Raw genomic sequence first — 24135 nt, forward strand, 5'->3', positions numbered from 1 at the left:
CATTATACATTTTGATACTTTTTACACATAAAAATACTATTGGAAATTCATCTCATAATGAGATTGATTGTTAATTAGTTCATGTATCTACAGATTTTTATTATTTGCTGTTAGATTAAGAGGGCATACAACATCAATTGCATTTCTTTTTTTCACTTTTATAGATTTTAGTGCTGAAAATCTTCTTCACATAAACATGTAGATAGGACTTGAAAAAATTGTGTCAAATTTATGCCACTCAATACTTGGAGTTTCTCCCAAGTTGTATGCCAAAAATAACATCAGTTATCTATCATCAACAAGTATCATAAATGATCTATTAGCTGACAATTCCCTTAGGTCCTTTTTCAACTTTATTAAAATTGAAGAATTGGAAACCTTTTGACTTGCAAAAGGCGTTGTCATCCAGTCATTAAAATCATCCACTTTCACGATTTCTGGGAGGTCCCCTCCCCCAAAAGACTTTACTAGGACTTGCTAAAAGACTACTTGCTAGTTTTAGTTACACAAGATGAGCGAGTTCTAGAGATATGCTGGACAATATAATGCCTAGAGTTAAGAAAAGCTTTTTAGGCTGGGCGCGGTGGCTCACGCCTGTAATCCTAGCTCTGGGAGGCCGAGGCGGGTGGATCGCTCGAGCTCAGGAGTTCGAGACCAGCCTGAGCAAGAGTGAGACCCCCGTCTCTAATAAAAATAGAAAGAAGTTATCTGGCCAATTAAAAATATATATATACAAAAAATTAGCCGGGCATGGTGGCTCATGCCTGTAGTCCCAGCTACTCGGGAGGCTGAGGCAGTAGGATCGCTTAAGCCCAGGAGTTTGAGGTTGCTGTGAGCTAGGCTGACGCCACGGCACTCACTCTAGCCCGGGCAACAGAGCGAGACTCTGTCTCAAAAAAAAAAAAAAAAAAAGAAAGAAAAGCTTTTTAAAGGACCTACTTATGATGCCTTGATTAAAAAAGGGTTTTCAGATATAAAGATTTTGATTCATATTGGAGATTTTTCACCTTCAGGCACTGTGCCCTCGTAATGTTTAGAGTGGTGAGAAATATACATCTCTTTTGAAAACTGAAAGACAATTATGAAAAGGTGCCATAGACACTTTCTCAGACACATTAATTTAGGTATATCTGAATGTTGAAGTTCTGGAAATTAATTCTCTTAAAATGATCTATGCCACATCCACATGCTACTTGCAAAGCCTTTGCCTACTTATATTCCTCATTTGCAAAAGAGAAAACAGTTTTAAAGAATTTAAATTTTCCTAATGTCATTCAACTATAAAGAGGTGGAGCTAGCTTGCAGACCGAGATCCCTCTGACCCCAGAGTCTGTTCTGTTACTTGCAATCCATCCATAGCACTCATTGCTCAGTCATTATCTACCAAAGAAATGATCCAGAAACATTTTGCTGCTATTTCTGGGTTATATTTAAAATAAACATTTGATTCTAAGTTGTAGCTTAGTATTCCCAGTATTTGGTTCCTTGGGGTCTGCATGGGGTTGGTGTTCACTAAATGTTAGATAAGCTAGGTTTGAATGATAGCCAGTGTTAGCAATTTGAAAATATAGCCCAAGCTAGAGGAAATCAGGCTATGATTGTTCAAATTGCCCATTATTTCAAACTCAGGAAATCATGATGTGCTTTATAGTATGCTGAGTACTGGTGATGCCAATACACACACACACAGTCATCCCTAGATATCCATGGGGGATTGGTTTGAGGATACCAAAATTCAAGGATGCTCAAGTCCCTTACATATGTGTATGTGTGTGTGTATGTGTATGTGTGTATGTGTGTGTGTATGTGTATAATTCAGTCCTTATGCAACTGTGTGCTGATATATAGTTACTGATAGCAGTTAGTGGCATGAATCCTGGTTCTGTCATTTACTGTGTCTTTCTGGGAAAATATTTTGAACCCTGTGGATCTCCGTTTCCTAGTCTATAAAATGTGGTTAATAATAGTAGGATTGTTATAAAAACTCAATGAGATAATGTATGTAAAAGCTTGCTAAGGTCCTTGGCATGTAGTAAGTGTTTGATTAATGTAAATTATTGTGTTCTACCAGTGGTGGTTCTCAACAGGGAGCGATTTTGCCCCACAAGGGGATATTTGGCAATGTCTGGAGAAAATTTTGTTTGTCATAGCTGGAAGGAGCTACTGTTATCTAGTTGGTAGCAGACAGGGACACCACTAGACACCTTACAATACCCCACACAGCTCCCAACACCTTCCAAATGTCAATAATACTGAGGATGAAAAACCCTGTCCTCTATTGACAGATTGAATTAATGCATTAAAATAAAATTCAAGAATCACTACTGTATCTCTTTTTAAACAGTTTTAGAAGTAAGTCATGTGATTCTACTAGGGTTGAATGATGTCTTGGGTATGACCCATTGCAACATCTTATGCTCCAGCCACCCCAAGCTGCTTGTGGCTGCTCAGATACTACAAGACCTTTTATAGCTCCACGTTTGTGAATTTTATTCTCTTTGCCTAGAATATCCCATGCCTTGTCTGTTCAGTTCTTACCAGTCCTTTAGGATTCATAACAAACTTAATTCTATGCAACCTTCCCTCTCATCCCTTCTTCCATAGGTTTATAGTCCTGACACAGTTAGATCTAGATTTGTTGGTGCTTAAATATCTTCTCTCTGTTCACATTTACCATACAGTATTACAATTTTGGGTAGGTTTTTTCTTTACTATTCTGTGAATTCCTTTAGGGCAGGATTATGCCTTTTTTGTTTTTAATAGCCTCTGCTACACGACACTTGGACTTGGAGTATGCATTAATAAATTTTTGGTGAATGAATGAATGTGTAAAATAAATAAAGCGAGTTACACGTTTAGATACTAGAACACAGCATATGGAAACTCTGCTTGGTTCCCAACTTCCTGGGAATTTTCCATTCCGTTTTTGGAGAAGCGAAGGTGAACAAGTCTACTAACCCTGAGAAGCACTGGCATAGCATCAAAGTAAGCCATCTGGAAGGCAGAGTTCAACAATAGGAAGTGGCTAATCACACATTTATCTCTTTCATGTTATCTGCTTACTGAGATTGTTTCCAAATTTATTCCTAAAACCATGGTAGTGGGCGTGTGTGTGTTTAAAGCTATTTGCATATATTGATGGTTTGGATAGTGTTTTATTCATGTAACAGTGCAAGATATCATGGATTTTTACTACTTAAGCATCTAACAAATACATAAAGCAAATCATTATTAATATATGTAGCACATTATTAACAGTTGGAAATTTTCCATTAAAATGTGAGGTTTACAAATCTTTTTCAAATATGGAAGCAGTTATATGAAAATAAATCATGAACTACGGAAGAAGTTACAAGAGAAAATAAATCATATAATATAAATTATATGTGAAATATTTAAGACAAAACCATAAATATTAATAAAGCAAGGTTATTTAACATTTGAAACAAAAAGAGAGTTGTTTTATTATGTGCATGCTATATTATCGTTCACCTTGAAAATTCAAAGGAATCCACTGAAAATCATTAGCATTAATAGAATAGATTTGTAAGGTGGCAAGATAAATATTTTGAAATCAATACTTTTTTTGTGGAGAAACATTTAGGTTTAAAAATGTGATAAAATCGTATTTATACCAATAAGAAGAAAACCTTTCCTAAAAATAATTTGGAAAAGAATTGTGTGACCCTCTTGAGAAGCTGTACAATTTTATTGAAATTGATATATAAGAATGACAATTTGTAAATTTATGCAGGAGGAATTGCCCTTTGCAGTCATTATAATACCCATTTATACTTTTCATCATATTCCATTCCATGTATCAAGGTGCCTATAAAGCAATGGTTAGGCATAAATATCCCTGATCTCCAACCAAACACACCTCTGTAGTGACCAAGATTTACCTATATCCAAAATGCAGTTTCTCTATCTTGGATATTTCTGAATGCATGTTAAAATTTTGCTTCTCTGCCTTCTGATTTTTTAAAAAAAATTTCAGTACACTTTTTCTTTTGAAATAATTGTAGATTCACATGCAGTTTTAAAATATAGAGAGAGCCCCTATATTCTTCCCTTGTTTCCCCCAATGGTAACATCTTGCAAAATTATAGCATAATATCACAACCAGGATATTGACATTGATACAGTCAAGATACAGAACATTTTTACCACCACAAGGATCCATTTTGTTGCTCTTTTAGGGCCACAGCCACTTCCCTCCAACCTATAGCCACCACTCCCCCACTTAACCTATTGCAGCCACTAATGTGTTCTCCGTTTCTATGATTTTGTCATTTCAAAAATGTTGTGTGAATTGAAGCATGCAGAATGTAACATTTTGAGACTAGGTTTTTTCATCCAGCATAATTCTCTGAAGATTGTTCCAGGTTGTTGCATGTATCAATAATTCATTTCTTTTTATTGCCGAGTAGTATTTCATAGTATAAATGTACCGCAGTTTAACCAATTGCCTGTTGAAGGATATCTGGGTTGTTTCCAGTTTGGGGCTGTTATGAATAAAGCTACTATAAGCCTTTGTGTACAGGTTTTAGTGTGAGCATAAGTCTTAATTTCACTGGGCTAAATGCCCAGGAGTGTAATTGTGGGGTTGTATGGTAGTTGTATGTTCTGTTTAAGAAACTGCCAAAATGTTTTTCAGAGTGGCTATAAGGACAACCTAAGAAGAACTTTAAATTAATTAATTAATTTCCTTTGCTTATTTGCTTTTATATTTTTCTCTATAACGGTTTCTAATTTTTTATCCTTTATTTTTCAATTTTTCATCCTTTATTTAGTAGCCATTAACCTTTTTTAAAAAATCACTTTGGTTTCAATAAAAATAGAAGTCATCATTGGGCATAAGGTATGGGAAAAACTGACAGCACTATACTTCTACAAAAGGTGTCTCTAATTAAGTCAGCAATAAAGAACAATATAACTGTTGGATTGATATAACCAACATGGAAATATCTGTCAATAGAAAATAATGCACACAAAAAACATTTGTTTCCAGGAAGATAGGGTAGATGTACTTTTCCTTGATCCTCCTGCTAAATTCAACTAAAAATTCTGGACATTATGTATAAAATAAACATAAAATGACCCTGAAATGTGAACATAAGAAAGCAGACCAGCTGGGGACCTTGAGCTGGTGGTGAGTTCCATGGGTTTTCTTTTTCCTAATATAATGCAGACTTAGTTTGAAGAAGGTGGCATCCCCAAAATATCAATGAGCACTGACAAAAAGAAAACAACCAATAAAATGAGCTCTCCCTACCCAAAAAATGAGGAAAGGGCAGCCTATCAAGATAGAACACTTTTAGACAGCAATGCTCTACTCCTTTACTCTAGCCAAAGACCACAGAGAAAACCATGGCCCAACCCCAACCATATCAGCAGAAGCCAAGTGGGGAGCCTAGACTTCCAGTCTTGCAAGACTCTAGTGAGACACCCCAACATTTCTGCTGGAGTGGTATCAGAGAAGACCAAGTAGGGAGATGGGTCTTTCATGCCAATGGAGACCACAGGGATGGGGGTTGTGCCTCACTTCCACCACCCACCCAGAAGTAAAAGGGGTCCCTCCTCCTTCCCACTGGAGTGGTATCCATGGAGGCTTAATGAAGAGTCAGGACTTTCACCAACTCCAAGTAGTACGGAGGTCCCTGTAGTATCAGTGGAGGCCACCTGGAGAGCACTTATGAGGTGCTCCTTCTCCTCTAGCTAGGATGATATCAGTGAAGGCCTAGTGAGGAGCCAGAACTTCCATCCACACCCAGCAGTAATGAGGATTCTCCCTTCTCCACCAGTGTCAACACAGATGAAATGAGGAGCCTGGATTTCTGTCTTCATGTGGCAGGAATAAGGCAGTGCTCCTCATCCACCTGCCCCTGCTGGAATGCTGTCAGCAAGCCAGCTAGAACAGAAGGCTTAAAAATGATCCAGGGTCACAGAACATAATATGAAAATGTCTACATTTCAGTTGAAAATCATGGGTCATACCAAGAACTAGGAAGATCTAAAATTGAATGAAAAAGCACCATCAATGAAGGCCAACACAGAGATGATGGAGGTGTTAGAATTGTCTGATGAAATTTCAAAGCAGTCATGAAAAAAATGTTTCAAGGTGCAATTACAGATGATCTTGAGACAAGTAAAAAAATAGTAAGATATAAAGAACAATCAAAGAAAATGTTAGAACTGAAAAATATAATTACCAAATAAAAAATTCATTGGATGAGTACAAGAGCAGAATGGAGGGGGAGGAAAAAATCAGTGAACTAAAAGACAGAACAATGGAAATTACCCACTCTGAACAAAATAGAAAAGAATATACTGGAAAGAAATGAACAGAGCCTCAGGTACATGTGGGACCATAACAAAAGATCTAACATTCATGTCCTCATAGTTAGAAAAGAGAGAAGAAAGAGGGTTGGACTGAAAAGGTACTTGAAGAAATAATGGCTGAAATTTTCCCAATTTTGGCAAGCAATATTAATATAAGCCTACAGATTTAAGAAGCTGGATGAAACCCAAAGAGGATAAAACCAAAGAAATTCATGCTAAGGTACATCGTAATTAAACTTCTGAAAGCTAAAGACAAAGAAAAAACCTGGAAAGCATCCAGAAAAAAAATGCCACCTTAACTATAGAAGGGAAAACAATTAGAAAGATAGCAAATTGCTCATCAGAAACCATGGAGGCCAGAAGGAAGTGTCAATGTATTTTTCAAGTGCAGAAAGAAAAGAACTGTCTACCTAGAATCCTTTACTCAGCAACAATAATCAGAAATGAAGGGGAAATCAAGATATTATCAGAAGAAGGAAAACAGAGGATTTGTTACCAGAAGCTCTACCATAAATGAATTGCTTAATGAAGTTCTCTAAATGGAAAGAAAATATTAAAATAAGGAATATGGGACATCAGGAAGGAAGAAAGAATGTAAGTAAGAATATGAGTAAATACAATACATTTTCCTCTTTCTTTTAAGTTTTCTATATTATATTTGATAGTTGAAGCAAAAATGATAACACTGTCCCATTTTCTCTACATACACTGTTCTAAGTGTAGTAGAGAAAATATTTAAGATAATTATATTACAAATGGGAAAGAATAAAGGAATGTAAGGGGAGGTAAGATTTCTGTACTTGAACTGGTAAAATGATACCAACAGTAGACTGTGATAAGCTATGCATATATAATGTAATAGCTAAAATTCTAAAAAATTTTCAAGTCACTTACAGGAAGGTGGGAAGTAAGCATAGAAACAAGAATCAGATCAAACAGAAAACAAAAAATATAATGGCAGATTTAAGCCTTAACATATCAATAATTACATTAAATATAGCCTAAATATAGCAATTAAATGATAGAAATAGACAAAATAGATTTAAAAACATGACCCAACTATATGTTGTCTATAAGAAACTCACTTAAAATATAATAATATAGGAAAATTTAAAGTACAATGTTGGAAGACATATCATGCAAACATTAATAAAAGGAAAGCAAGAGTGATTATATTAGTATCAGATAAAGCAGGTTGAAAGGGAAATTTATAGCATTAAGTGCGTACATTAGAAAAGAGGAATATATGGGGAATAAGTGAATCACACCATGTGTTTGAGAATGAAATGTTATTGTCTTCCAAACTCATTCTCCAAATGGCATCCAAAGTGATCTTGTCACACATCCTAACTTAAAACATTGCCATGTTTCCCTGTTGTTTCTAATATAATCTCTTATCTTCTGAATGGGGCTTACCCAGCCTTGATGATTCTGGTGCTCACTTACCTTTCTAGCTCCACCCCTCTGCACTCCAGCCAGAGAGAACTCTAATTTTTTCAAGTATACCAGGCCCTATAATGCCTCTAGGATAGCACATGTTGGTCCCTCTATCTGGAATGCCATCTGGCTGCTTCTGCACCTCCCCTCACTCCTATTCATGGTCTGGTCTCACCTTTGAAATCACTTTGACTAACATAGCTTACCTGACCACTCCACCCATCTCAAGTCTAGATTGTGTCTGTCTTCTGTGTATCATGTCATAAAACATGGTACTTTCCCCCATTTAATTGTCTGTTTAAGACTACAGTTGTTGTAAGGGCACAGACAAGAGTTCTGTCTAATTCTTTGCTGTATCCCCATTTATCCCATTACCTTTTGTATCCTTTTGTCCCTACTGAGGGTCATGGATTTTAGTTTTACAACTTGGCTACACACATAATCACCCAAGCTGTAGTGATGGAAAAACCATTTCTCCAATTGGTTACATAACTTAGGTTACATAACAGAGGGTCCGACAGTGTCAGAACCAATAATAATTTGCAGAATTCTCACCCCTGCACTCAATGCTTTGTGCCACAACTTATTTGAATGAATAAAATGGGAGAAAGGTGATGATACAGTGAAATTTAATGTGTTAAAAGCATTGCAATTGCCAAAGTAAAATACATGTAATTTTTATTTACACATGTATTATTTGGAAGATAATTCAAAAATTTTAATGTGGGAATATGAAAGAAAAAAATACTAGATGACTGGAGTACTTCAAGGTTCAGTAGACTAGACCACACAGATCATGAGAATCAATGCCAGACAAATCAAGTCACTCTGAATCAGGTCTTGTGGAAACTACAGAAGGAAATCATTTAAATCTGTCCATAGACTCCTTCAACTATTTATCAAATATTTTTAGGTACTTTAGAAGATATGACTATTGCACAATACTTGCCTTAAAGTAGCTTATTATGAAATAGAGCTGTAATTACTATAAACAAGTCAGAATGTGCGTCATGAACCAAGAATTATGATTAATCTAGTTCTAAGCAACTGAGATTGAATGAAAATAAAAACAGTGTAATACATGCGATATACAGAATGCTATAGGCCTTCAAAAATATTACCCTTTAATTATGGAGGTGATAGGTTTTGAACTGGGTTTGAATGGTATGCTTTGGACAGTCAGAAATAGGAGAGACTGTTGTGGAGAATGGAAAGTACAGGCCTGTGGTGGAGACTGGATAGCTTGCATGGGTGGGAAAGTAGGCGAAGTCTGGGGGGCATAGTGGGATTCAAGGCAAGACAAGTAAGAGTAAGGATTAGATTCTAAATTGTACTGAGACTTGAATTCCAGGCTGAAGACATGGCCTTTGGTTAATTGGCAATGGCAGAGAAGTGGCATGATAAAAGCACTGTTATAGGAATATTAACTTGGCATCTTTGGCCAGAAAGCACCGAATGTGAAGCGACATAGAAGGGATGGATGTATGGAGGTTGGAGAATTGATTAAGGCATGAAATAACAAGGCCTTAAATTAGCATAGCAGTAATGGAAACGGAAAACAGCAGTTAATAGAATCCACATTTCCAAACCCCCATAGACCTTAATGTTTTATTGAATGTGAGGTAGAGAAGATGAAGAAGGGGAAAGATCGATGGAAGCTATGGCCAGAACTTACCACTCTTTATAGGACCCAAAGGGAAACACATTTGGCAATGAACACCATACTACATTCAGAAGCTTTCTTCTTTCTGGCTGCAGAGATCAAGTGTTACTTGGTCCAGCATGTGCCGATTCTGTCTTTCCTTAGGACAGGCTAATGTTCAGCAGGTATGCATCAGTACAGCTGTGAAAGTTTTGACTATACTGAAATACTTATATGCTGGCTGGCAAATCGCTGCTGCCCAAGTCCCTTGAGTGTCTCTTTATTGATCTGACCCCCTTTGCAGGCTCACTGGCCTATTGCATAATCCATCACCTATAAAGGTAACATCTGTCAATCGGTCTCCAGAACCCTGCTTTGCTTCTACAGCTGATGCCTGTTCTCATTTGTCAGCTAACATGCCATTCTGGATTATAATATTTTGAATATTATCCCTGGCTTTCAAGTTCTTCAAGCAAATAGACTTCTGTTGGACTTATACACGTCTGAATCCCAGGGATGTATCCACCTTGGGTTCAAGTTGAAACCCTGCTACACTGAAATTCAAAGGTCTTCACATTTAAATTATGATTAATTGGTAATTTAAAAAACTGTTAATATCCGGTGGTAATGAGAGTACTCCAAGTTATATACTTTCAATCCTGATAATGGGAATATAAAATAGTTTGATAATAAACTCATGACTTTAAAAGTGAACATTATTTGCCCTAAGACAAAATTTTAAAAAACGGATCAAAGATTTAAGGGAACAAGATGTTTATAGAAAAGTTACTCAAAATTTTAAAAAATTTGAATCAACCTAAATGTCAAACATTAAAAGAACATTTAAACCAAATGTTCTTTGGTTTTATTATCTTCTTTATACTATTCTGTATTATTGCGTATTTTAAAAAGGTTAAAAATAATTCTAAATATCTCCAGAGGGCCTCTCCTAAAAGCGCTTGCCCACAAAAATTTAATTATAAAATTTAGGATGATGTCATCTTTCTCAACCAGATGGTAAACACCTTAAGACAATTAAGAATATAGAGTTTTCAACAAAAATGACTTCACCTAAGTATTTTATACTCAACCAGGTTGTATTTATGTGTGAATATATGCATACATATGAGTAATTATGCGTGCATACACATACATTAATTCCTAACATATGACAATGACTTTTCTGATGCATCCTCTTTTGTACACAGTCCTTTGAGGGTTTTGTTTTTTGATAGACTTGTCCTGATCTATCACTAATTTCCAGGCAAGTCCGCACAGGTGCTTTCATTTGCAACATGGCATCCTACAGCTAGGCTGCCATTTGCAGCTATGGCACCATACAGGGTTCAATTTCACAATTTTCTCAAGTAGTCTGTACTGCAGCCAAATGAACTAACCAATCACAGGGAGAATGGCAGGGTGCTAATGCATTCCACACAGGTTTAGATGTGCAGAATTCAGGGCTGTTAAAAGTCTCCGTATCTAATTCCTTGGTGAAAATAGAAAGGATAGATAGAATAGAAAGGATCTTGGCTGCCTAATAAAAAGAAAGTCCCTCTATGCATGCCTAGGTCTTCATCTTGTATTTGCGAAAGCATTGCCTCAGCATGGGGGAAACTGGTTCTTTTCTAGGGAAATGAATCCCTGTGCTTAAAATCCTCGCACAACTATTTGGAGGAACAGATTACTTACTCAGATCAAATCCATAAAGTTGAGAAGAAGCATGATGTTGCAATAATAAAGAGCCTTCCTCTGGGGGCCCAGATACCTGCCTGGTGCCCTACCTAGATATAGCAGAGACTAGAGCTTTAGAGTTGCCCAACTCCAGCGGGTGCCCTTATAATCTACACAAATGGGCACCCTTGGAGTTGTGTAGTGCACAGATTGAATAAAGCTCACGGGACTGTCCTAAGACTATACTCTTTAAAGTGATTCATTAACATCTAAAGATGAGTTGTACAAGGAACAAAGGCTCTTAATACTTATCAGGGTTTTTAAAAATTAATCTTAATTAGGTATTAGGAGGAATTTTGTAAAATATAATTCATGCTATAACATATGTTATTAATACTAACTAAAATAGTCACCTAAAGAATGGATATTTAATGGGCAAGAGAGATTAGAGAGAATGGAGACTTCTCTGTGTTTTACAAATTTCAAACTGGTATTTTACTTCAGTCAAAAAATTACATTGTCAGCTGAAGAAAAATCTAATGTTAGCACAACATGATAACTTCAAGAGTCATATTTCCAGTAATAGTAGTTGATAATAGCCAACAGATTTCTGAAAAGAGAAAGTGCCTATTTTAACAACAACAAAAAGAGCAATTAAGAAATAATATTTGGTACCTTTCCAGAAAGGAAACATCTCATATTAAAAAGAAAAAAAAAAAAACCATAGGCCTTTGCCAAGATTTGTGAAACTTGTTCAAACCACAGATTTATTTCATCTTTTCAACTTTTACTTGGTTTTGGATGAGGAATTTCCCCCCTTGGGAATCAAGGAAGTTGATTACACCTCTCCCACTAGAATTGTGCAATGCCTTTAAATAGTTCTCCTGAAGTCTGTTTTCCATTATCATTACGAATTTCACAATACATTTCCAAATGTACTTTTGGATATTTTTATCCAAAACACTGTCCTCCAATGTTGGAAACTCTTTGATTATTCAAAAGGTTTGGGGGAATAGTATTGTAAGATTAGTTCCTTCTTGTGTAATATTATTTTTTACAAATAAGTTATAAAATCTGTAGCCAGAATCTGATGGTTCGTATGAAGGGTGTCTTTTAGTTGCTTTAGTTACTAAAGTATTGTTCTATTTATGGAATCATCTTAGGTTAACCTTGGAAAGGTCATAGACATTGTTACTTGTAACTTCTGTATATTGTAGTAAAAGAAAATAATATAAAGTGTCTTGCCAGTGACCCCATAGCTTGTTAGTGGAATAGCCAAGTCTGAAACTCAGTTGTCCTGACTTCAAGTCCAATGTCCTTCCACCTCACCCTCTTGTTAGTCTTCCTGACTTTACTACTCCCTTCACACCAAACCCACCCTCCATCCTCCAACAGAGCTTGTTTTCCCTTGCCCTCCTTTGATCAAGTGACTGCCAGCTCAGGCAGTTCACAGAAGAGTGCATGAACTTACAAGAGCATGCTGCCCACTGGGAGAATGAAATGAGTGCATATTGCAAACCGTGTGGTATGTGCCAGTGCAGAGGTGAGGATAGTGTGCTCTGGGGGTCCGGAAAAGGAGGCAACACAATCTGTCTGAAAAAGTTAGAGAAGCTTTGAAGAACCAGTTAGAATCTTGAAGGATGTTGGAGGTTCACTCAGAGGCAGGAAAGCATATGCAAAGATAGAAGTGAAGTGGAAGACAGGAAAAGGAAAGAACAGGAAGTAGTATTTACCAAGTGCCAGAGCATCCATCCAGCACAACAAACCCACAGAGAAGTATAACTATCTCTTTGATGGTTGAGAAAATGAAGGGTTGGGGACACTATTCTAACATTTCCTGAATGCCAACTACATGCCAGGCATTGTTGCTTTACTCACATTATTTCAATTGATCGTAACAAAATTATAAGTGACCTATTGCTATGACACACGAAGAAACCATATCACAGAGAAATTAAGTAAATTTCTCAAATTGCTCCAACTCTCAAGTCCAGTCAATGTGGCGGGGGGCGGGGAAGGGGGACAGTACGAACCTAGATGCTAGTTGATTCTGAAGCAAATTCTAACCAGGATGTGCCACTCACTGGTTCATTGTAGCTGCAGAGGTAGGAAGGTTACAGATCAAAGGTGTCTTTATATTCCAGACTAAAGAGAGAGAGGCCTTTTCCTGTTGGTACAGTTTTTAGGTAGAAAGTGATTTGATTGGATTTATATTTTTAAAAAATGTTCAGGCAGCAACATCTAAAATGGCCTGAAGCGTAGAGATGAAGGCTGAGGGACCAGAAAGGAGGACTTTGTAAAAACCTGGAACAGAGAGGATAAGGTGACATCTAACATAGGAGGAATGCTGATGGAGAGGAGGAGGGGAGTGCAGAGATTTTTAGGAGGTAAGATTCAAAGAACATGGTTTTTATTTAGGTGTTGAAAGAGATAGAGGGAGAAGGAGGAATCAAAGTCATCTCCAAGGTGAGAGAACCAATAACCATGAAATGAAATACAGTATTTGTGACCATCAATCTCTTTTTTATATAATTTTATTTACTTTTAATTGTTTTTGCTCATGTAATACCTATTTGTTGTAACAAAACTGGAAAATGTAGGTCAGCAAAAATAAACAAACAAACCTGGAAGCCTCATAACTCAACCATGAATACATATCATGTACATACAACCTTCAAGATCATTTCCTTCAAGTCTCAAAAATGTATTTACAAGCCAAATAAAATCATATCATACATAAGGTTTTTGAAAACATGCTTTCTTTACACTTAAATACATAATTTGAATGATTTTTCCATGTCAAGAATTGTATTTTTATGGCTAATATTCCATTGGTTGGAGGTGTCATAATAATTTAACAAACCCCCTATCTCTGGATGTTTGTGTTATCATATGTTTTCTTTATAAGAAGGGACGTTGTTTAATATTTGTTTTTATTTTCACAATTATTTTAGCAAGCTACTGAACCAGGTATTATAGATTCCACAAGTTTCTTAATCTCAATTTATTAAATGCCATTTTTCCCCATTCTTGAGTTCTTTATTTTGATTTCTTTTCTAGTCAATGAAATACATCTTTATTTTCTAAAGCCATGCACATCACCTATGTCTTTCTCTTCCCTCCTAGTTACCGATAGCTTGGCCACATAATAGAGTTTGGGGTTCATAATTTTTTTGCATATAGCTATGATATATTTCTTATTCCATTACTTTTCCTGGCATTTGTTTTTGCAAGGAGAAATGAAGTATCAGTTTTATTTTCCCATTTATCAGTGTCTTGATTTTCCTTCCTGTAACTTGTAATATCTTTCAACCTGGATGTGAATTTTATTAATTTTGCCTGGAAATTGATGAGTATTTTTGCCCTAAAGCTTCAAATAAGGAATACATTCCTGCATTAATATCACAGCTATTACTTATCCTAGATCTATTCAGTTCTCTTGTTCTGGAATTATATGGCTTTTTTTTACTGCCTCCAATGACAATTTTGATTTTGTAGTTATGATTTAAATTGTCTTTTCTATCTCTGCGCTTACCTCAATCATTTTCTCCTGCAGCTGCTGATTCTGCTTAAAGTAGATCATGTTATCTGGCATCTTCTTGAGGATTCTGATCACATATTTACTGAAATTTTTACAGAAATAAATATAGTATTCATACCCTATAACATGAATAATTCGATATCCTAATACAATGTTTCAAAGTAATGTTCACTTTCTTTATGCTGAATTATTTTTCATAAGTCACATATTGTTATTATTTTTTGAATGTTTCTCTCATTCTTAAATAGTCACAGATCTATTCAGATCTAGAATTCTCTTCTATGTTTCATGGGGAAAATGGTATCTTTTTGTTTTAAAATAAAATTGAGAATTTTAAAATCATGTTTTCTTCTAATAATTGCATTATATTATAAATCCTATCTCTCAATATGATTATTTATATTTTTAGCATATTGAAATAGTTCGCTTTGGCTTTAGTGGTGACGCACGTGGCCTCTGGATCTAAATTGTCTGGATTCCAATCCTAGCTAGCTTAATAATACTTGTTACTTCTTAAGGTTTTAGGAAGTTAAAAAGACAATATTTATAAAATACATAGAACAGTGTGGGACATAGTGAAAGCTATATGAATATTGGCTTAAAAATGTCTGGCTCTGTCACCCACTGAATCATTTTAGTCAAGCCATCAAATCTCTCCAAGCTTCCATTTTCTCATCTTTAACATGGATTTGAAAATCTTTACTAATAAAATTAACATAAATATTAATAAAAATATTACGAACTTCTAATGCTACTTATTAATACTGTGAGGATAAGTGAGATAATTTATATAAAATATCACCACATAAGAGCAGACAGCTTGATTACTTCTGTCTTTTAATAATCCAATGCATCTGGGACTATGCTACATTTAATTGGCTTAACTGTGCACTGCACATCCCTTTATTCCACAATTGCTCTGCTATTCAATGTCTTATATTTAAATTATTTTACAGATGCACAACTCCAGAGGGATTAGGTTACAAATTCAAAGCCACACTGTCAGTGCAGAGGAAGGATTTGAAGCAAGGTCAATTAGATTCTGCTTTTAATCTTTTTTTTTTTCCCCCATTAGCCTGGGAAAAGCAAAGTCTTTAATTCTTTTTTCTTAAAAGGGCCTATTTCCCTCAAGCTCTTCACTGTCTCTGCATCCTTTGTCAAGTGCTTTGCAGAGAAACAATGGGCTAAGTGCTTTTTGCATATCTACAGTCATTCTCCCCCGCGGGGAGAAGGGCTGGGGGCTCCGTGGTGAAGGTGAGAGGCACGGGACAGGGACGAGGGAATTTGGGGAATACCATATTTATCAAGATTTTTTTATCTGTCAAGGGTTGTTGATTCCCTTAACGTATGTTATTATTTTGAGTTTTCCTGCAAATCAGCTCAGACATTTCATGCTGTGTTACGTTGTGATTGAAACTAATTGTGGGACTCATGAGGCCCCTTTCTAACCTGCAAATAACAAACTACATCACTCTTTAAAAATAAATGTTTGTTTCTCTCTATGCTTGTATTATATTATTTTTATGAAAAGCTATTGTTTGGCTTTTTCCCTCGTAGTTAGTTTCAAACATTTTGTTAACTACCAGCTGATGACTTCTCTGGCCTCCTGTCTGCCCACAGCTTGTCCATCAGGGACGTACAAACCTGAAGGTTCACCAGGAGGAATCAGCACTTGCCTTCCGTGTCCTGATGAAAATCACACGTCTCCACCCGGAAGTACGTCCCCCGAAGACTGTGTCTGCAGGGAGGGATACCGGGCATCTGGCCAGACCTGTGAAGGTAAGTCTCCCACAGTTGGCAAATAGGAAATAGAAAAGCTGATCTCTTTGAGAGAGATTGTGCTGGTTTGCATCTAATTCCTTTAGAATGATCTTTAATATCCCTTTCTCTGACCATGTGGGAGGGGATTATTTGTTTTTATTCTATAGCATATCTTATCACTGAACAAGTCCACATTCTGCTCCAGAGAAAGGAGTAATGTAACTGTAAAATCAGAAAGATTTAGTACTTAAAAAAAAACTAAAATAAATCAAAAAGAGAAAAGCCACTATTTTAACAACGAATTTGGATAACAATGAGCTAATCTTGGCCCAGATGATAGTCAAATTTATTTTAAAAATATACTTTCATAAGCAAAATGTCTCGATATTATTCATTTCAAAAATTTATAATAGCATATACCATGTACGAGAAGCTGTGGCTCTTGGGGTTTGTAGCAAATATACTTTGCTAGCTTTATTTGTTCTTTATTTCATGCTATCTTAATTAAGAAGGACACTAATGACATATAAAAGTCAAGAACTAGAAAATCTCATATCCACATGTATATCAAAATAAAAAAATTTGGAGCTTAAAAAATAACATTTAGTCTATATTTAAAATTTAATTGCAAGTTAATACCTAATAGGAATTAGATATAAAGGTTCTTCTTCTAAATTTGCACTTGAAAGTTCAAATGCAATAAATGGGATTGCTTTGGAGAAGTGAAATGTCTGCATAAAATGTCCCCTTAAATTAAAAAAAAAAGAGGAGGATATTTCATAGACAAAAAGTAACTTTGCTCTTTTATTTTATTTCTGTAAATGTTAGTTGTCCACTGCCCTGCCCTGAAGCCTCCTGAAAATGGTTACTTTATCCAAAACACTTGCAACAACCACTTCAATGCAGCCTGTGGGGTCCGATGTCACCCTGGATTTGACCTCGTGGGAAGCAGCATCCTCTTGTGTCTACCCAATGGTTTGTGGTCCGGTTCAGAGAGCTCCTGCAGAGGTATGCAAACTGCCAATTTATGTTGTTTATTGATTGTCTTGCTTGATTTCCTTGATTTAAACTCCAATGGACCAGTCGGTTCTTTGTTTCCTTTTTGATTTCATAGACCACAGACCACAGAAAGGGAAAAATTATAGGAAGTTTGAAGTCAGAACTACCAAGTTCAATTGACCACATCATCATAAACTATGCCTTTTATGTCCCTTTTCTGAACAAGCAAAAAAAAAGAAAAAGAAAAAAGATCCAGTCCTACCTGGGAAGTAAATGTGGACAGATTATGCCAAAACTCAAATTTCAAATAGCCAAGACAGGGTATGAAGGAGAGTTTGGGAATAATCAGAGTGGGGGCTTTATTGGCAAGTGAGATTGTGAGACTTAGGGACCCATATCAGTATCTTGCAACAGGAGCAGTTAGCCAACTTGTATCTCTCCAGCCTTCACTTTGGGTAGGTAACATTGCAATAGAAAGCAGAGAATTTACTAAAGTGAGGTCCCAAGGAGCCTAGCCAGGCCAGTAGAAAAGGGTCAGTATCACAGGTAGAAGCTGAGGCCCCCACACCAAATTCAAACAATAAACAGAACCATATGTCAATTCACCTCCACTTGCCACCTCCAGGAACTACTTTCCTACCTCTTACAACTGTCATGCAGCCAACTCCTACGGCTTCATAAGTAGGGCTGGAAGAGGAGGCTGTCTAAGAAAAGGTAAGAGAGGAGCAAGCCTCGGGACTTGACCTCATCACAACATTCTCAATACTGTATTCACCCCCTTCCTCAGGTTGCCAGAGGAAATACAGGATGCTCAGTTAAATATGAATTTCAGGTAAACAACAAATAATTTTTTAGTATAAGTAAGTCCCATGGAAGATTTGGGACCTACTTATACTAAAAAATTATTTGTTAATTTTGTGAAATTTAAATTTAACTAGGTATCCTGGTTTGTCTTATTTGTTTGTTTTTTTGTTGCTAAATCTGGCTACCTTACCCCCACCATGTCCCCGAGACATTCTTTGGCAAAACACTTTGCTGAGGATTTAACTGTTCCAAGATCCCACAAATCACCCAGATCACCGGCTTAGAATAAGAAGTTCTGTCTTCTGGTCTTTTCTTGGCTCCCATATCCATGAGGGAAGCCCACCTACTCATCACTCCACGATCATGTGTAAAGCCCAGGAGACATACACAGTTGGTATTTATCAGGTACCAATGTTGAACTCATCTATAAATAGGAATTCGCCTAAATCATTTCCTAAAAAGACCAGGAAAACTGAAGAGAATCAGCAGATTGAACAAAGGAGACCTGACAGAAAAGGCAGGGAGGATGGAATCACTGAGATTCAAAGACAATTACCAAGAAATAGAAGAAATGGGCAAACAAAAAGATCACTTAGAGGAAACAAATGACTGATGACACAATGAATGGACATGTTAAAAGCCAAATTAATAACTTAGAAAACCAACTCAAGAAATGCATTCAAAAATAGAACAAAATTTTAAAGATTAAAATTAAATTATGAAAGAATAAAGGAATATAAGAATAGTCACAGGAATTGGATTTTTCTCATATTAAGAATCCAGACAGAGAAGAGTAGAGAAGATGCACTGATAGAAGATCAAAGAATATATCCCCGAGCTGAAATCTTGAAAATACACACACCCGAAATCTTGGGTATTCAGTTTAAAATCACTTAGGGAATGCCAGAAAAAAAAAATGTTAAAAACAGATGCATGTCTGGAAATAATCCTAGTAAAATTTCTGAATGCCCTGGAAAAATAGGAAACTGTGTCGGTTTCATGGTTAGAAATAACATTACCTACAAAGGAAAGAGAATAGGACTAGCCTTAGGCCCTTTGTGAGCCACTCCAGATGCTAGAAGATGAAAGTATGTTTCTAGGATTCTCAGAGGAAAGAATTAGACCCTAGATTTCTAAACTCAGACAAGCTACTGTTCACATGGGAAGGCAAAGGAAAGACGTTTTCAGTGAGACGTGCAGTCTCAAATGGTAAAAAGCCACATACTATTACTGAAAAAAATTAACCTTAGGTAACCTCTAAATATATTTCTGTTGAGTTGAGTTATAAGTTCTGTGTAATCTCTACCCCTTCTTACAAATACCTCATGATAGAGGGCAGAAAACATTATGTTTTAACTTTCAGCTCAGTGGACTTCCCAAAGGAGTGAGAAAATCAGGGAAGACGGCCCCTTCAGGATCGGGGCTCTGCCCTGCCTCTGGAGCCTCCACCGTCCATACCCAAGCCTTGTATCTGACCCAAAGCTGTGAGAAATGGCTGTGCCCTCTTAGGAATCCATCCCTTTGCAAGCTGATGTTCTGTCACTCTGCCTTTGCTCGGTGTCCTCCTCGACCCTCTGCTGTGCTGGCCCCCATAGCCTGAAGGGGGTGACTCTGCATGTGCCCCAGCGGACCTGTCTTCCCTCATCGTAGCCCTTATGCTGTGTATTCAGGGTCAGTCAGGGAAGCACAGTCACCATGCATGTTATGGGATAAGCGATTTATTTCAGGAAGTGGACTTTATACAATTGTGGAAGGAGCATGGGAACTGAAGGTCCAAAAGAGAAGTTGGAGGTTCAGAGAGTTTGCTGACAAGTCAATCTGAGAAACCAAGCATGTCCAGTTGTTGAAGTGGAGCCACAAAGGAGAAACTCACCTGGATGTCTAGAAAAGGCTTTACCTCTGTGTAGCCATGCCCCTGTGGCTCTGCAGCCAAGAATCCAGCAATGACCGCGGGGCCACTGTTGGTCAGTAGGATCAGCAGTTGTGACATGCCTTTGCACGCGCAGGCAAGCTGGAATGCCTGGGTTTGTTTACATTAATCCATCACTGAATCTGACTACAATGACCACTCTTCTCCCTCCCTTCCCAAATCGAGTGCATGTTCCTCTTTTGACCAATCCAAACTAGGGACCACAATAAGGGGGTTCTGACAAACATGTTTCCCAGCTTACCTAACCTGCTACAATACAAACCACCGCACTTACTTTTTATTGTTAATTAACTTGTCTATCACCTCTGCTCCACTGTGAATTCATTATGAACACGGAATGTATTTTCCCCCCTCAATCATTGGCGATACCCCTGGTGAATGGATGAAAACTTGAATTTAATAAATGCACATATTGATAAATGTATATGTTGATGTACACTGATCAATATCATGTATATATTGATGACCTGTTTGTGCTAACTTCCCATTAAAAAGCATGCTTGTTCTCTTTTATATAATTTCAGTTGTAATTCCAATATAAATAAAAATAACTCTAATCAGAGTAGGAGAGAAGCTACAGGACCATGGATCTTCCTAAGATCCCTTCAACGTCAACACCAAAGCTACCACTAACTTACCAGTGTACAAAGTTGTCCTGAATGAAGACACTTATCCAGGCCTGTCCCCTGCCACATCATTAATGGTTAATTGATTTAGTTTCAAGAGATATTGTTCTATGAAACATATACCATATTTTACTAAATCAAAAACACTTTTTTCCACATATTAACATCTCTAAAATTGAGATGCATCTTAACACCAGTGGCAGCAAACAGTTTCATTGGTATTATTATTTCTGTATTAGTGGCACATAAAATAATGATGTGCCTTACAATTGAGGTATATGGGATTTAATGAAATAAGGCAATTGGGTAGGGCTTCATTTCTGTTTCAGGATGGTTTGTATGGAGAAAGTAATTTTTACAGATCTAATTTAAATCTGATTGTAGGAACAGAGACTAATTTTAGTTATGCTATTTTTCCTTGAATATCTTTCTAAGACTGAGGCAGAAATGAAAGGCCTGTGTAAAATCTAATGCATTTTAAAAATTTCATGTTACATTGTTAATCTTTTTGTGATGTTGAATAATAATTAGTAAGCTTGATTCTTATTTGTCCTAGGCATTCTTCATAATGCACTTGTACTCATTTGCAGTTTTATCTGAATTACGTATTTTTTCCTAAACAAGGAAGGTTCCTTTTGTGGTTTCTCAATGATAACTAGCTAAACCTGAGAAAAGGGTTCAAACAATGAGATCCCTCTATTTAATATCAGATTTATTTTATTTTCAGCAACAGACACTATCACAATTTGTAGATTGACAAGAACCATGTATTGGGGGGAAAAAGATAGGATTAGCCTTTAAGATTAGCCTTTAAAGTAACCTACTTTACCAGAGTAGATTCTTATTGTCTACTACAAAGTAGATTGTTCTTTCAAAAGACTAAGTTGCTGTTTTCCAAAAAGACTAAATAAATATTTAGGGATTGCTTTAACATGAATGTAAGTCAAGAAATGTCAATTGCAGGATTTTTTAGCTTGCTGAAATGAAGAAAAAAATTTAGGCTGAAAATAATAAGACAAGTGTATTCTTATTAAAAATGGTAATAAATCATCATTCTTGAGTTAAAAAGAGTATCAAATGTTTAAGGACTAAGTAGGAATTATTGCATGTACTTTGTTTTCCTTGGGGAGCAATGAAAATTTATTAAAACCAACATTTGAGAAGCACTATAATCTGTATCTGTATGAGATACCAACTCTAATTTCTTATCAATACTCTTGAGAGATGTTGCAAATCCATTTCGTCTTAGGTTTGGAAAGCTGGAAACATTTCAGCAGTTTATTGAAGCCAAAATAGTTGTTTAATATGGTTTTCCAGATTTTATATATCAGAATTTATCTTATTCACCTTTTAATCTCACCTGGCGCTTGACATCATGTTATGAATGATGTACACACCCAATAAAAGTCAAAATGCAGAAGGCAAGATATTTCTATGCACTTAATTGAGGCAATAAATATTCTATTTGCAAGATGGACACATGCAATATAAATTAAAATGTGGAGGGCAAAATATTTCTACTCATTATTTATTAATAGTTGATTTCAGTTCAAACCATTCCAGGGATAGAAAAGGCTAGGGTTTATGGTTTAACCTCTAATCTAATTCTTGAATTTTCTCTAAGGAGTAATCAATCCTAAACTTATATTTAATGCACTCAATATTTGTGTTCTGCTGACTAATATAATTTTGGATGGGTTCCTGCAGAATAGATTCTGTCAGTGACTTCAGTTGAATATGTACTTAAATATTTTGCTCCAGCTTCCTTTCCTGTTAATTTTAAGTATTCATAATAAATAAACATATGCCTGGTATGAAAAAAGGCTAATGAAGAAAAGTAGAAGAGTGAAAACTGCATCTCACTCAGAATGACAACAAAGTTCTTGAGTCTCAAATATTTTGTTCACATGTCTTTAGAGGTTGCTGTGTTGTCTTCTGGCCTTTAGCATTTCAGAAGTGCTATCTGAGAACAAACTGAGCTTTTTTCTTTTGTAGCATTTTTTGTTCATTTGTTAGTTTTGTAAAATGCCTGATACTTGTAGGATTATATCTATAAGCTATCAAAATGAATATTTTTACATATGTGCCCATTTTTGGTGTATTCAAAAGACATCCACTCTCTTTTCCTCTCCAATCTCTGGGCATGCCTGGAATGGACATGCCATCTGACTGAGAGAGCACATTTTCCATGGGTCTGGACAGTCTCCCATTTCCCTCCTCCCTTTCCCTTTTTCACTATCCCTCCTCCCCGTACTGTACCCTCCTCCCCTACTCTTTGACTTCTTCTCCTCTCCCTGCACTCTTCTTCCCCCCCATCTCCTGCCTCTTCCTCCCATCCACTTCTGTTTCTCTTCCCTTACTTCTCTCCTCCCCTCATTCTCCCCTTTTCCTTTCTCCTTTGCTCCCCTTCCTCCTTCCCCTAATTGGAAACTCTGTTCAGAGAGGATCTAATGTGGAACTAGAGGAAAAAAAGTATAGAAAGAGAGTACAAATTCTTTAGAGATGATTTTCTCTCAAGAGGAGCACACAATGGATCAGAGATTCCAGTATCGTATAGAAACCGATAAGTTTGAAACATTTGAAGCAGTGATCTGGGAAGACAGCAGGTGATTGTCAGAGAGTGGGACACTAAGACTGGTGGTGGCGAGTTCTAGAGGACATGAAAATGGTGGAGGCTGAGGTAGGGTGAAGGATGTGGTCCTGAGAGGATGCTTTACATAGATAATGAAATCACTAAGGAGTGTGTGTCAGAGAGGCAGAAAGAGAGAGAGAGAGAAAACTGAACAAAGGATGTTGGGTATATAATTTAACACTTCAATGGAGCTGGAAGTTTTTAGGAAGAAGGAAGACAATGATCTGGAAAGGCATAAGGAGCCACAAAGACACTTTCCTCACCTCCCGGCTCTGTCTATAGGAGGCAATAAGATTTCGATTAGGAAAAGAGATGCAGGGAAGGTTCAAAGAGGAGGCTTAGGATATGAGGGGATTTACTGAGGACTAATCATTATTCCAGGGGGCAGACACAAGGTTAGGTTGGATCACAGCTGCATGAGGAGAACCCTGGTAAATGAGGGATGACTGTAGAGGCTTAGGCTTCCTAAGAGATTGCCATCAACAGGAGTATGGGGCATGAGGGGATTAATGGAAATGGACTCTAAGATACGTTGTGGGTTTTGGGTGGGCTGGGCAGTGGGTGAATCTTACTAGGAGAACACAGAGCACAGACGTTGTGGGGGCAGTCGAGTACCCTCCTGTAGCTTCTCCAGTATAGTGTTGAGGTGACAGAGTCAGAGGTGGCAGAACTGAGGAAATGCAGGTTTCTCCAGACACCCCATAGTACTTCCGCTGATAGTGGTGTTGAGACTGGCTGAGGCGCGGG

At 36.8% G+C, this 24135-nt stretch overlaps 1 protein-coding gene across 1 annotated transcript in view; it reads left to right on the forward strand.

Annotated features, from left to right (window-relative positions):
• The window catches only part of SVEP1 (sushi, von Willebrand factor type A, EGF and pentraxin domain containing 1), a 157039-nt gene that overhangs the window by 41073 nt on the left and 91831 nt on the right, over positions 1-24135 (forward strand). Inside the window, exons 4-5 of the mRNA XM_045563960.1 lie at positions 16257-16415; positions 17226-17405. Of these exons, the coding sequence (XP_045419916.1) occupies positions 16257-16415; positions 17226-17405 (339 nt within the window). The remainder of the gene's footprint in view (positions 1-16256; positions 16416-17225; positions 17406-24135) is intronic.

The sequence above is a fragment of the Lemur catta genome, chromosome 10 (assembly GCF_020740605.2).
Source record: "Lemur catta isolate mLemCat1 chromosome 10, mLemCat1.pri, whole genome shotgun sequence".
NCBI classification, from domain to species: Eukaryota; Metazoa; Chordata; class Mammalia; order Primates; family Lemuridae; genus Lemur; species Lemur catta.